Here is a 13,682-nt window from a genome sequence, read left to right as displayed (position 1 = left end):
GCAACCACAGCCTAAAATAATCTCTTGACTCAGAAAATCTTTCCGTCCCTCACGGAGAAATGCCTCTACTTTTTCTTAAAGTTCTCACTACGTTCCAGCAAGTTTAAATGTAGTGAGGTGAAAATTTATTTAGCTTAATGAAGTTTTTCTTTTGAGTGAAATAATTTTACATGTTAAAAAATTGGAGGTTGGGAGAGCATGGCTCACTCCTGTAATCCCAACACTGAGGAGGTCAGAGGCAGGCGAATCTCTGAATTTGAGTCCAGCTTGGTCTACAGAGTGAGTTCTAGGACAGACAAGGCTATTCAGAGAAACCCTGTCTCAGGGCAGAGGTGGTATTTAAGTATAAATCGGGTATGTCAGTACACACCTATAATCCTACTACCTTGAAAGGTTGCTGTGAGTTTGAAGCTAACCTGTTTCTATCAGTTAGTTTTCTATTACTGTGATAAACCACAGTAAGCAAGCCAACTTACAGAAGGAAGGGTTTATTTTCAGAGATATTTAAAGTCTTTCACTATCTCAGCAAGGAAGCATGGCAGCAGGTAGGCATGGCAGGAGCAGTACCACTGACAACCGGGAGCTGCAAGCAGGAAGCAGAATAAACTGGAAATGGCATATAACTTTTAAAGCCTGAGAGCCTGCCCCGAGTAACAAACTTCTCTAAAAGGCCACACCTTCCTAAACTTACCCAAGCAGTGCCACAGACTAGGAGTAAAGTTAAATGCCCAGAATACATATCCTTAAAAGAGCACTTGATCTCCAAGCAAATTAGGACAGCCAGGTCTTCATACCAAGGCTTCATCATAAAACAAAAGAAAAGAAAAGAAAAGTAAAGCAAACAAGTACTAAAGAGAGTATACACTAAAACAGTACATTTTACCTATCTGTTCCCTTGGCTCTTTTTTTTTTTTTTTTTGGTTCTTTTTTTTTTTTCGGAGCTGGGGACCGAACCCAGGGCCTTGCGCTTCCTAGGTAAGCGCTCTACCACTGAGCTAAATCCCCAGCCCCTCCCTTGGCTCTTTTGATAGTCATAATTGTTACCCCTCCTATGTTTCTTGTCATTTTCTCTGTATATTCAGGTCCTCTGAAAGAACAGCCAATACTCTCAACTGCTGAACCCCATCTGTCAATGCCCCTGCTATTCTTTGCTTTGCTTTCTACTTGATATTGCTGTCATTATTCCTTGTTCAAAACAAGTGGTTTTTACCTACTCATCTATTAGCTATAAACTTTTCACTTCAATATACTGTCATTCATTTAGCTGGCCCTCTAGAAAATATTTATATTGTTTCTAACTTTATGCTAGGTACAGAACTGTTCATACATGTATATACAAACATACATATAAATAAAATTACTTTTCCAAAAAAATAATGACTGAATAGTACAAATAACACCAAACCTAACAAGGAAAGGCTAGCTGTATGCCATCTCATGTGAATATATTAAGAAACTGCCATAAAAGCAACACCAGATTAGAAATAATGGGGTTAGTGGGAGTTGGCATGTGGCTCAGTTGATAGAATACATACTTGACCTACACAAAGCAGTGGCTTTGATAACCAGTATTCCATAAACTAGGCATGGTGTTACATACTATGATCCCAGCACTGAGAGGATTATAAAAACAGGAAGAACTTAAGTTGAATAGCATCCAGAGTTACATTGATAGTTCCAGGCTAGCCTGGCTATATGAGACACTGTCTTATAAGCATGCAAATAGGATCATAGATTGGTAGGTGAAGGAGCCTGCAGTGGTGTGGGTTGCTGCCTTAAATGTATTTATTATGAAGAAATGCCAAGCCAGAGCCCTGCCTCCTATGTATGACTGCTTACGTAGTAGTGTTTCTGTTTTGTCAGCTTAAAAGAGCTTAAAAAGCACAAAATCATTCATCTCTGCTTGTGCTGTAAAACTACTCTTTTTTTTTTTCAGCTTGTGAGGCACTTACTGAGTGGGAATACCTGCCACCTGTTGGACCCCGTCCACCAAAAGGATTTGTGGGGCTGAAAAATGCTGGTGCTACTTGTTACATGAATTCTGTGATTCAGCAACTCTATATGATTCCCTCTATCAGGAACGGTATTCTTGCAATTGAAGGCACAGGTAGTGATGTAGATGATGATATGTCTGGGGATGAGAAGCAGGACAATGAGGTAAATTTCTTTTATTACTTCTGTTCTCTGTGTGAAATTCTGATAACAGATACCATTCTCTCATTGGATATGGAGGGGATAAGTACAGTCACCAATCAGTTTCCACAGAATTCCCTCCCAAAAGCTTCCTGGTCCAGGATTCCCTTCAAAAAATCCCCATCCCAAAATGTCAAAATTTGCCAATATACAGGTAGTCTGAATGGAACCTACACAAATCTTTTTGCACACTTTAGGTTATCTGAGGATTACATATAATGCCCCATGTTGTTAATGTTGTATAGTTGAATTACATAAAAAGTAATGATTTTAAAAGTCTGGACATATTTGGTACAGAATCAGTTTACCTTTGTGAACCCATAGATGTTGTTAGTGGATATGAAGATTTAATCGTATTGTGGTTTCCTTCCTTAGACTGTCAAAAGTATGTTTGAATGTTGGCACAGCCTCTGCCACGTGCTACCTCTTAGTACAGTGTTGTCTCCATTACAGCAGTTACAAAGTATCCATCTTTTTTAAAGGAGTGTTTGATAGAAATTGAAATTTGACTAGTTTAAATGGAGATAGCCAACCTTTTGGCTTTTCCGAGCCACACAGGACAAAGAATTGTCTTAGGCTACACTTTCCCCACCCCACCCCACCACCGCCCAATTTTTTATTTCCATGTTTTGTTTTGGTTTTTGTTTTTTTATTTGTTTGTTGTTTTTTGGGGTTTTTTGTTGTTGTTGTTGTTGTTGTTGTTGTTTTGAGATAGTCTTGCTGTGGTATCCAAGCTGGCCTCTAAAGGTCTCCAGCTTCAGTTTCTATGGTGGTAGGATTATGGCGTATACCACCACACTAAGCTGTATTTTTCACTTTCATCTGTGCTTGCTCCCTTTTGTACATGTTTATATTTTCCCCCAAGTCTTCCTACTTAAAAACTAAACTCTGACATACTTCAAATACTGTTTACATGATCTTGTGACAAAAGTTTAAGTTTCTTGAAAAGTAGCCAAAACAAAATAAAGCAATGGAAAAATGTAAGTGGTCGCAACAGGAAAGGTTGATAACCCTGTGACTTTCAAAAAAGAATGGAGCAGTACTGAGGTTGGCTCTTGTTTGTACCCATACTGTGTGTGCGTATATGTGAATTTATTGTTTTATTTATTCCTGTTTGTAGTGTTAGATGAATCCCATGAGTTGTATTCTTATTGTCATAAATGTTTTAGATACTTCTTTTCTTCCCTTCATTCAGTAAAATTGGATTTGTTCTGAAGAAACAGCTTACCACTTCTGGAGCTTCTAAAACAACTCTTCCCCAGACCTACTGGACTTAAATAATCCAGGGATTGGGGACTGAGTATTTTTACTTTCTACCAAAGCTTCATGGAGGGGAAGGGGGACTTTATTCCTGTATTAAAGGTTTCAAATACGAGATTTCCACTGAACTATAAATTTTCCTCTGTGGCCCTCAAAATTTTGAGCCTTGGTAATTTTTATGTTCTTCCTTCTACCACTATTTGTTTTTGTTTAACTTAAGATTCTGGCTATGTTTCCCAGGTTGCCCACTACCTTCTGTGCTGGCCCTAGTGGCTGGGACTCAAGGCACATGCTGTAATGCTCAGCTTTACTACTTATTTTCCAAGGCCTTAAAATGCACCTGATCTTAAACTATGTTTTCTTATACAGCTAAATACTATAAAGTGCACTTACTGTTGCATACCTTTAACTCTGCCCACTAAATAACTCCTCCCAAACTTGACAACCACCTTTGACAAGCCTTTTATCTATGAATTTGACCTAAGTCAAACATACAGCATTTGCTCTTTGTGATTGACTACATTTGCCTTTTTTGAAAATAAAGTAGACACACCTGGAACTTGTGAGTGTCCTTCTTATATGTAGCTTATTTTGTTTATCCTTTTCATCTGTAGCAGACACTTGGATTGGTTCCTTGGTTTAGCTACTATGAATATTGCTGCCATGAACATGAATATACAGAAATCTCTTAGACCCTGCTTTTAGTTCTTAGCATAGTAGGTGTTCTAGTTGAGTTTAAAGTAGAACATCTTTGAACAAAAACTTGTTAAATCTTTCTGCTATTTTTTTTCAAAGCAGTGTCTCTCTATATAGTTCTGGCTGGCCTGCAACTTGTTGTGTAGAACAGATTGGCCTTGTACTCACAGAGGTGTCCCTTCTGAGTGCTAGGATTAAAGACTTGCCAGCTTTTTGTATGTTAAAAATTGAATTGTGGGTTTAAGGAGTCCTCGGTCTATTCAGGATTCTACTTCCTTGTCAGATAAGTGATTTTCCATTTTCCTCCCACACTGAATTCATTGCCTCTCTTGGCAGTATATTTACACAAAAGTTTTTCCATTTTCTTGAGATCCAATTTGCCATGTATTGTTCATTTGCCTTCGATATAGTAAGAAATCGTTACAGGCTACAATTTCTTGAAGATTTTGCCTTCAAGTTTGGTTTTATTGTTTTATAGCTCTAACTTTTAGGACTTTGGTACAGGTTGAGTTGGGTTTTTTTCTCTCTATGTAACATTAAGGAGGGCCCAGCTTCATTCTTTTATAACTATTAATGTCTATATTCCCACTTATGTGAAATGGCAAGAACAAACACTAAGACTATGTATTAAATGTGTACACCTTTTGAAAATTAAGTGCTTAGAACTAAAGTAAAAGTGTATTTTCACTAACTGGAATTTATCTCAACATATTTTATTAAACTTCTGATTAGCTCATTCATAATACCTTTCTGGTGTCTAGAGCAATGTTGATCCCAGGGATGATGTGTTTGGATATCCTCAACAATTTGAAGACAAACCACCACTGAGTAAAACAGAAGATAGAAAAGAGTACAATATTGGTGTTCTAAGACACCTTCAAGTTATCTTTGGCCATTTAGCTGCTTCTCGACTACAGTACTATGTGCCCAGAGGATTTTGGAAACAGTTCAGGTAAAGTATGGATGGACAGTAATAAAACACATCACTTGAAAAATAGCTCATATTCCTAAAATACATATCTTAAGAAACCTTTATGTTCAGTTTTTTAAGCAATAGTAATCCTCTAACTACCCCTTAGATTTTCTTCTTTGTTTTGACCATGAAAAAATCCATAGTGAAGGACAATTTTTGTGTTTTGTTAATTTTTGACATGTTAAAAATTAAATAGATTTATAGTATAGTGTGTGATACTTTGATACATGTAGGGATAGCATTCTTTAGTCGCTTTCTTTTTTGATGACTTAGTTACTGTTCTATTGCTGTGAGAAGACACCTTGACCAAGCAACTCTTATAAAAGTGGCTTGCTTACAGTTTCAAAGGATCAGTCCATTTCCATCACAGTAGGAAGCTGACAGGCATAGTGCTGGAGTGGTAGTTGAGAGCTCTACATCCTAATCCATAGGCAGCAGGCAGAGAAATATACTGATCCTAGTGTAGCTTCTGAAACCTCAAGCCCACCTAGCTGCATACCTTCAACAAGGGCACATCTCTAAATTCACTGGTTTTTTTTTTTTTCAACCTTCCTAATGTTGCAGCCCTTTATTACAGTTCCTCATGTTGTGACTCCAGCCAGGAGATTATTTTCATTAATGCTTCATTACTATAATCTTGCTATTATAAATTATAAATATCTGATCTATAACCTGTGGGGGTCATGATCCACAGGTTGAGAACCATTGTACCTAATTCTTTAAACAGTTGATCAACTAGGGACTAAGCGTGCAAATATATGAATGAGTGTATGGGGGTTCATTCTCATTTAAACCACTACATTTGATTTTTGTTTATTTTGATTTTTCTTGTGACACAGGGTCTCTAGTGGTTCTCAGCCTCTCTAATGCTGCAACCCTTATATAAGGTTCCTGATGTTGTGGTAACCCCCCAACCATAAAATCATTTTCATTGCTACTTCATAACTATAATTTTGCTATTGTTATAAATTATAAATATTTTTGAAGATAAAGGTTTCCAAAGAGGTCACAACCCATAGGTTGAGAACCACGGCTCTTTGTAGTCCTGGCTGTCCTGGAACTTGGCTTTGTAGACTATACTACCCTTAAACTCATAGATGTCCTTCTGCCTCTGCTTCCAGAATGTTGGAGTTAAAGGCATACACCATCATGTCCAGCCAAAAAATTATTCATATGGATTTTTTTGCCTATATGTATGACTATGTACCATATTGATGCCTGGTGCCATTGGAGGCCAGAAGAGGGTGTTAGATCTTCTAGAACTGGCATTACAAATGGTTCCTAGCCGCTATGTGGATGCTGGGAAATGAACCAGATCTTCTGCAGTCTCTAGCTTCCTTTAGTCTCTTAAGGCATAGCTACCTTGATTGTGAAAATATCTGATGCATATACAGTAGAATCATAGGGGTATATCATAGGAACATATATTCCTTCCTACTTCTTTCCAGGTTATTTTGAGACAAATCACAGATAACAGAGTTTCACCTATAAATACTTTATTGTGTATTTTTTGTTTTAAAACATAATCTATTACTATGCTTTTTAAAGTTCCCTTAATATTGCATATAGTCAGCATTTGAACTTTCTCATCTCAAATAATTTTCCCCAAATCAGAAGACATGTGAGGACCATATACCGTAAATTATTTTCACTTTTTCCCCTGCAAGTTCTTTAAGGTGCCCGGTCAGATCCAGAGGCTTGATCAGATTAGCATGCTATTTTTGGCTTTGAGCAGGAGATAGGCAAGGCTACAGTTTCACCGCCACGAGGAGCTGGTACATGGCATTTTTCTGCCTCTTCTCTGATGGTGGCAGCAATCATATTACTTAGCTTATATAATGAAATTCTTCTAGCTGTTAATCTATCAAGAGAACAAGTTAATTTAGAGCAGTTTTTAAGATTTGAAACCTTGGTGTTTTTTGCTCCATGTACTACTAGTGAACCTCAAGATTAGGTTTGTAGGATTGGTTCTTTGTGATTATATTCAAATTAAGCTTTGAGGAGAGTGAGAAAAGCACATTAATAATGATGTTGGCATCTAATTTCACATACATGAGCATCTGTTCATGATAAGAACTGGAACCTTGGTGTCTTAACAGATGTCTCTGTTGTAAGGGGCATACATGTTTTAAAGTATGGCGAATTGTTATTTCCAATAATGTAACAACTGATAGGTCTGGGTTTTGGGGTTTTTTTTTTTTGATATTTCTTATTTACATTTCACTGGCTTTTTTGTCTAAAATATGTAATATTATTTGCTACGTACAAGAAATATTTATTGAGTAGTACTGTGTCATATATAAAATACATTTGTCATAATTGCTTGCTTAGAAAGAATGCACTTAGGTCCTTTGTGTGTATTATTCTATGAATACAAGGTCACATGTAGATTCTGTCAGAACCTGAACTGAAGCAATGGCTGTTCTCATTTCGTGTTATATACATATGTATGAATGATAGTTTTGGAATTAGTTTGTCTAACTTAAGTCCTCAAATCACTGAAAAGAGATTAACTATAGAATCAAGCCTTTCTTTTTTTCACTTAGAAAAATAAGCTTAATGAAAGTAAGCATACACATTCTTTTTGTCTGTAATCCAAAATTTGGCAAAATGCTTAGTGAAAGCATCCATGTAAGATTGACCATCTCATTTTAATGACATCTACAGCTGGGCTCAAAATTCATGTGTCACACCATCTGAAGCAACCACCTGTCTTACAGAGCTATGCTGTCTATCGACCAGACCATTAGTTCTATGGCATTGCTTTGCCACTTTATTACCGCTTTCACTACAGGTCTCACTGTCCCCTTCAATACTCTGAACATAAAGTGCTAGCCTTTTTGTGTTTCCTACTTGCTCATGTAGTCTTTTCAATATGCTGTCATTGTAATTGCCTTACCCACAATGGTAAAAAACAAAATGTATTGTGATTGTCACATGTTACATGTTATATTCCATTCATTTCTCAGGCTTTGGGGTGAGCCTGTTAATCTTCGTGAACAACATGATGCTTTAGAGTTCTTTAATTCATTGGTGGATAGTTTAGATGAAGCTTTAAAAGCCTTAGGGCATCCAGCTATGCTAAGTAAAGTCTTGGGAGGTTCCTTCGCTGATCAGAAAATTTGTCAAGGCTGCCCACATAGGTAAGTGCTAATATATAATATTACTGTTATATGCTAATAAGAATAAAATTCTTACTAGTGCTAATATGAAAATGGAATACACCACTATTAATCTTCTTTAACTGAATAAGTACTGTGAATATCTGAGTACTATGGGATGTTTTGTTAAGTAACTTGATTCTTTTTGGTGCTTTTAATGTCTTACTATTTCATATTTTCGTAAGGAACTAAGATGACAATTTATATAATGACTAGAGATGTTACAAGTTTGCCTTTATCTTAGAATTTAGATAATATAGATACACTGAGTTTAGAGGATGATAGACTACAGGTGTTAATTTTTTAAATGAAATAATCACTTTAAACAGTATCAGCTATTGCCATCTTTTACACACACACCTATTATCAACATTTTTAAGGTATGTATACATATAAAACTTAAGGGGAAACAATCTATATTAATTTTCTCTGTATAAAATATTAAATATGCATTACTGACTGTCAAATCACACCAACGTTCTATTTCAGTGCTATAAGGAAATGTGTTACTCTGTGATTTTAAAAATTGGAGGTGCTGGAGATCCAGCTTGTTTAAGAACTGGCTGTTCTGGGTTTGGGATTTAGCTCAGTGGTAGAGCGCTTGCCTAGCAAATGCAAGGCCCTGGGTTCGGTCCCCAGCTCCGAAAAAAAGAAAAAAAAGAAAAGAAAAGATTCATACCAAGAACTGGCTGTTCTTATAGAAGACCCAGGTTCAATTCCCAGCATCTACATGAAGATACCTCCTCATGGCTTCTTTGGACACTGAGCATGCACACTGTACATAGACATACATGCTGGCACATACATTTTTTAATAACATAAAATAAACTGGAGCTCAGCAGTTACAAGCTCTTGCTGCTCTTGCTGCTCTCGCTGCTCTCCAGAGAACCCAAGTTTTTAGTTCCCAGGACCCACAACTCAAACTCCAGGGGATCCAATACCCTTATCTAGCATCAATGGGCATGCAACACATGGCAGACACACAAACTTACATGTAAATTTTAACAATAACAAATATTTTTTTAATTGGGGGCAGTGAGATGTTTCAGCTGGTAAAGGCACGTGGAGGCTCAAGTTAACAAACTATGGAAAAAGAGAACCAACTTCACAAAGTTGTCCTCTCACATGCATTTTGTATGTAATAGCATGTGCATGCAGCCACGCACACTATATAAATAATACATTTTTTAAAATAATTTTCACTTAAAATTTTAAAACAGCAGTCTACTACTCCAGAACTTTATTTGCCAGAGTAGTGGTCAAAAAACCTCTAAATCATGAGCCTTATCTAGCAAGTTACCTGTTTCTATAAAGTTTTATTAGAACCTGCTCACTCTGTATATACGTACTTAACTACTCCTGCTATAATGGCAGAATTGAGTACTTGCTGTAGAGGCCCAGAATTACTATCAAAACAAATCATACCTGAAAATAACATGGTAGGCTCAAATGCTTAAGCTCAAATAGCCCTGTCTTTTTGTTTGGTTGGTTTTTTTGTTTGTTTTTCCAAGATAGGTTCTCTCTATGTATCCCTGGACTATCCTGGAACTAAAACAGGCTGAACTTGAACTCAGAGATTTGCCTGCCTCTGCCTCCTCCAGCTGGCCTGTCTTAATTCCCACTGCACTCAAGCGTGGGTGGTGATAGTTCTCAAGCAAATTTGTCATGAAGGCAAAGGACAGCATGTAATCAACCTAATGTAGTGACCAGCACAGTCTGAACAACCAGGAAATGCCGTCAGTACTGGTAACATTGCATAACCTTAGAGATTGCATAGTTTAAGGATTACAAATTTAGTTTCATTAAATATTTAAGTAATGAAGTGTTTAGAGAACTGAACAATGAATCCTTTTCTGATAACTTCTTAAATGATATCTTTTTAGGTATGAATGTGAAGAATCTTTTACGACTCTGAATGTAGACATTAGAAACCACCAAAATCTTCTTGATTCTTTGGAACAGTATGTCAAAGGAGATTTACTAGAAGGGGCAAATGCTTATCATTGTGAAAAATGCAATAAAAAGGTATGAATTATCTGTTACTATAATACTTCTGAGGAGCTATGGGTAGTCAATAGTTTCTGGTGAAGAAAAACAGTTTTCTTTAGGGGTATGTGTATATGTGTATACATTATCATTAATGAATTGGAGGTGTCGGTGATGGTGTTTTCTTTGTTTTATTTATTTTGTTTGTTTGAGATAGTCTCCTACATCTCCCTAGTTGTGTTAAGAGGCTGGAGAAAGAGCTCAGCCATGAAAAGTGCTTACCACTTTTGTAGAGGACTTGGATTTGGTTTCAAACACCAACATGGCAGCTTGTAGTCATCTATGGTTCCAGTTTCACAGAATCTTAACGCCCTTGTCTGACCTCCTCAGCCACAAGCATACATGTGGTACACTTATACACAAAATCATTTACTTGAAGAGCTACATGTAGTGATTTACAACTACACAAGAAAAACTCAAGTATCAGGTTCAGGCTTACCTAAGTGTCATAGTGCAGTAATCTGAAGCCAACTGCAACTATAACATAAGACCCCCCCCATCCCAAGATAAAAAAAATCCAAGACAAAAAGTTTACTTGATCTGGTGGTCTTGATGGCACAAGCCTGTAACTGAGGCAAGAAGATCATACATTCAAGGCCTGTCTGGGCCACAGAGCAAGTTGAAAGCCAGCCTGAGCAAAAGAGAATTGGAGATAGAGCTAAAGGATGAGTGCTTGCCTAACATGAGTGACTTCCTGGGTTAACTTTCTGATTTGGGGGTGGTGGTGTTTGCTTAGATTTTGGTTTGCTTTTTGCAATAGATTATATCTATTAATTTTCTCTATTGATTTTAGGTTGATACTGTAAAGCGCTTGCTAATTAAAAAGTTGCCTCCTGTTCTTGCTATCCAACTAAAACGATTCGATTATGACTGGGAAAGAGAATGTGCAATCAAGTTCAATGATTACTTTGAGTTTCCTCGAGAGTTAGACATGGAGCCGTACACAGTTGCAGGTGTTGCTAAACTAGAGGGAGATAATGTCAACCCAGAAAGTCAGCTGATACAACAGAATGAGCAGTCTGAAAGCGAAAAAGCCGGAAGCACAAAATACAGACTTGTGGGTGTGCTTGTACACAGTGGTCAAGCAAGTGGGGGACATTACTATTCTTACATCATTCAGAGGAATGGAGGAGATGGTGAAAAAAATCGTTGGTATAAATTTGATGATGGAGATGTAACAGAGTGTAAAATGGATGATGATGAAGAAATGAAAAACCAGTGTTTTGGTGGCGAGTACATGGGAGAAGTGTTTGATCACATGATGAAGCGCATGTCGTACAGGCGGCAGAAAAGGTGGTGGAATGCATATATACTTTTTTATGAAAGAATGGATACGATAGATCATGATGATGAGGTGATAAGATACATATCAGAGATTGCTATCACCACAAGGCCCCATCAGATTGTTATGCCATCGGCCATTGAAAGAAGTGTGCGGAAGCAGAATGTCCAATTCATGCATAACCGAATGCAGTACAGTTTGGAATATTTTCAGTTTATGAAAAAGCTACTTACATGTAATGGTGTTTATTTAAACCCTCCACCAGGTAAGTGTCAAGAGTTAGCTTCTTATAACAAATTCTTATTTCTAAGATTTATTAGTAGGCATAGCCATGTGTGCATGTGTGTGTTTATTTGGTTTGGGCTTTTTTTTTTTAATGTTTCTCTGTCCCCTGGCTGTCCTAGAACTCAGATCTGCCTGTCTCTGCCTCCCAAGTTCTAGAATTAAAGGCGTGTGTCACCACGCCCCATTTAAGTATATAAAATCAACATTTTCATTTTAAATGGATGCAAGTCCATTTTGTAACTTTTGGCTAAAGTTACATTTAAGATGATTTGTGGGGGCTGGAGAGATGGCTCAGCAGTTAAGGGTACTGACTGCTCTTCCAGAGGTCCTGAGTTCAATTCCCAGCTACCAACCACATGATGACTCACAACCATCTGTAATGGGATCTGATGCCCTCTTCTGGTGTATCTGAAGACAGCTACAGTGTACTCATATGTGGATTAAATAAATCTTTTAAAAAATAAATAAATAAATAAATAAAGATGATTTGTGTTTGAGTATTAAGTATACTGTCTGGAGACAAGTTTTTGTTAAAGCAAATTTTTTGTTTAATACATTAGTATAAAGCATTGTATTTGGTTCTAAAATCAGGAATAATAATTTCATAAGTAATCTAAGAAGTGTTTTAACAAATTGAGAATGCAATATACAAACTTATTTGAAAACGGGGCTTGAACAGACATTTTTTTTTAAATATGTGCATGTGTTTTTTTTTTTTCTTTAGGGCAAGATCACCTGTCTCCTGAAGCAGAAGAAATCACTATGATTAGTATTCAGCTTGCTGCTAGGTTCCTTTTTACTACAGGATTTCACACAAAGAAAATAGTCCGAGGATCCGCCAGTGATTGGTACCTTGTTTTGTTTTGTTTCCTGTTTACGTTTGGTGGTAGTTTTTGTAGAGTGCTCTCTGGTTTTTTTTTTCAGAACCATAAGACTATTATTCAAACTTAAGAGGCAGAATTTTTAAAAAAAAATGATAGTAATAAGAAGTCATATTAAAATAGTTGGCATGAATTCAAAAGGTAAAAATAAGTATAGAGGCCATTATAATGCCTTTTTTTTAAACCCCCACCACCACCAGCTGAGGACTGAACTCAGGGCCTTGGGCTTGCTTGGCAAGCGCTCTACTTCTGAGCTAAACCCCCAACCCTTTAATGCCTTTTTAACCATTGTTAATTTACTTGGGGCCAGTGAGATACCTCAGTGGGTGAAAGCTCTTGCCACCAAACCTTGACAAAACAGAGTTTGAAACCCACATGGTAGAGAGAATGACTACAGTTAAGGAAAGAAGTTATTTTGTTATTTTTTAAGACAAGGTTACTCTGTGCAGCACTCAGTGTTCTGAAACTCGCTCTGTAGACCAAGCTGGCTTCGAACTAAGACTCCTAAATTCTGGGATTAAAGGTATATGCTAACACCTCTGGGTAGTAATGGATTTTTAATGACAAATACAAGCTTTTGCCTATTTTATAATTCCATGAGATTAGACCAGTCCATATAGTAGTCACCACTCTTCTGCCCCCCAACCTCCACTCCACCCTACCCTAACACACACACACACAGGGTTTCTCTGTGAAAACAGACCTGGCTGGCCTGGAACTCTCCGTAAAACCAGACTAGCCTTAAACTCAGATCTGCCTGGAGGATATAGACATGCACCACCACACCTAGCTCATATCAGTCATTTTAATGATAATACTAGAAGTTGTCACTACTGCTGTTCTCTCCAGTGAAAAAAGATACTTGCTTTTTTTGTTTGTTTGTTTTGATCCAAGTCTCCATCCCT

The 13,682-nt window shown here is 37.2% G+C and overlaps 1 protein-coding gene across 2 annotated transcripts in view; it reads left to right on the top strand.

Moving 5' to 3' along the window:
• The window catches only part of Usp9x (ubiquitin specific peptidase 9, X-linked), a 107,529-nt gene that overhangs the window by 80,183 nt on the left and 13,664 nt on the right, over window positions 1-13,682 (top strand). For both annotated transcript variants that reach the window (NM_001135923.2, NM_001434267.1), the window contains 6 exon segments: window positions 1,937-2,157; window positions 4,911-5,101; window positions 8,092-8,265; window positions 10,167-10,308; window positions 11,123-11,876; window positions 12,621-12,744. In NM_001135923.2, coding sequence (NP_001129395.1) covers window positions 1,937-2,157; window positions 4,911-5,101; window positions 8,092-8,265; window positions 10,167-10,308; window positions 11,123-11,876; window positions 12,621-12,744 — 1,606 coding nt within the window.

The sequence above is a fragment of the Rattus norvegicus genome, chromosome X (genome assembly GCF_021556685.1).
Source record: "Rattus norvegicus strain SHRSP/BbbUtx chromosome X, alternate assembly SHRSP_T2T, whole genome shotgun sequence".
NCBI classification, from domain to species: domain Eukaryota; kingdom Metazoa; phylum Chordata; class Mammalia; order Rodentia; family Muridae; genus Rattus; species Rattus norvegicus.
Note: the sequence above shows the minus strand (reverse complement) of the source record. Positions and strands in the feature narration are given on the sequence as shown.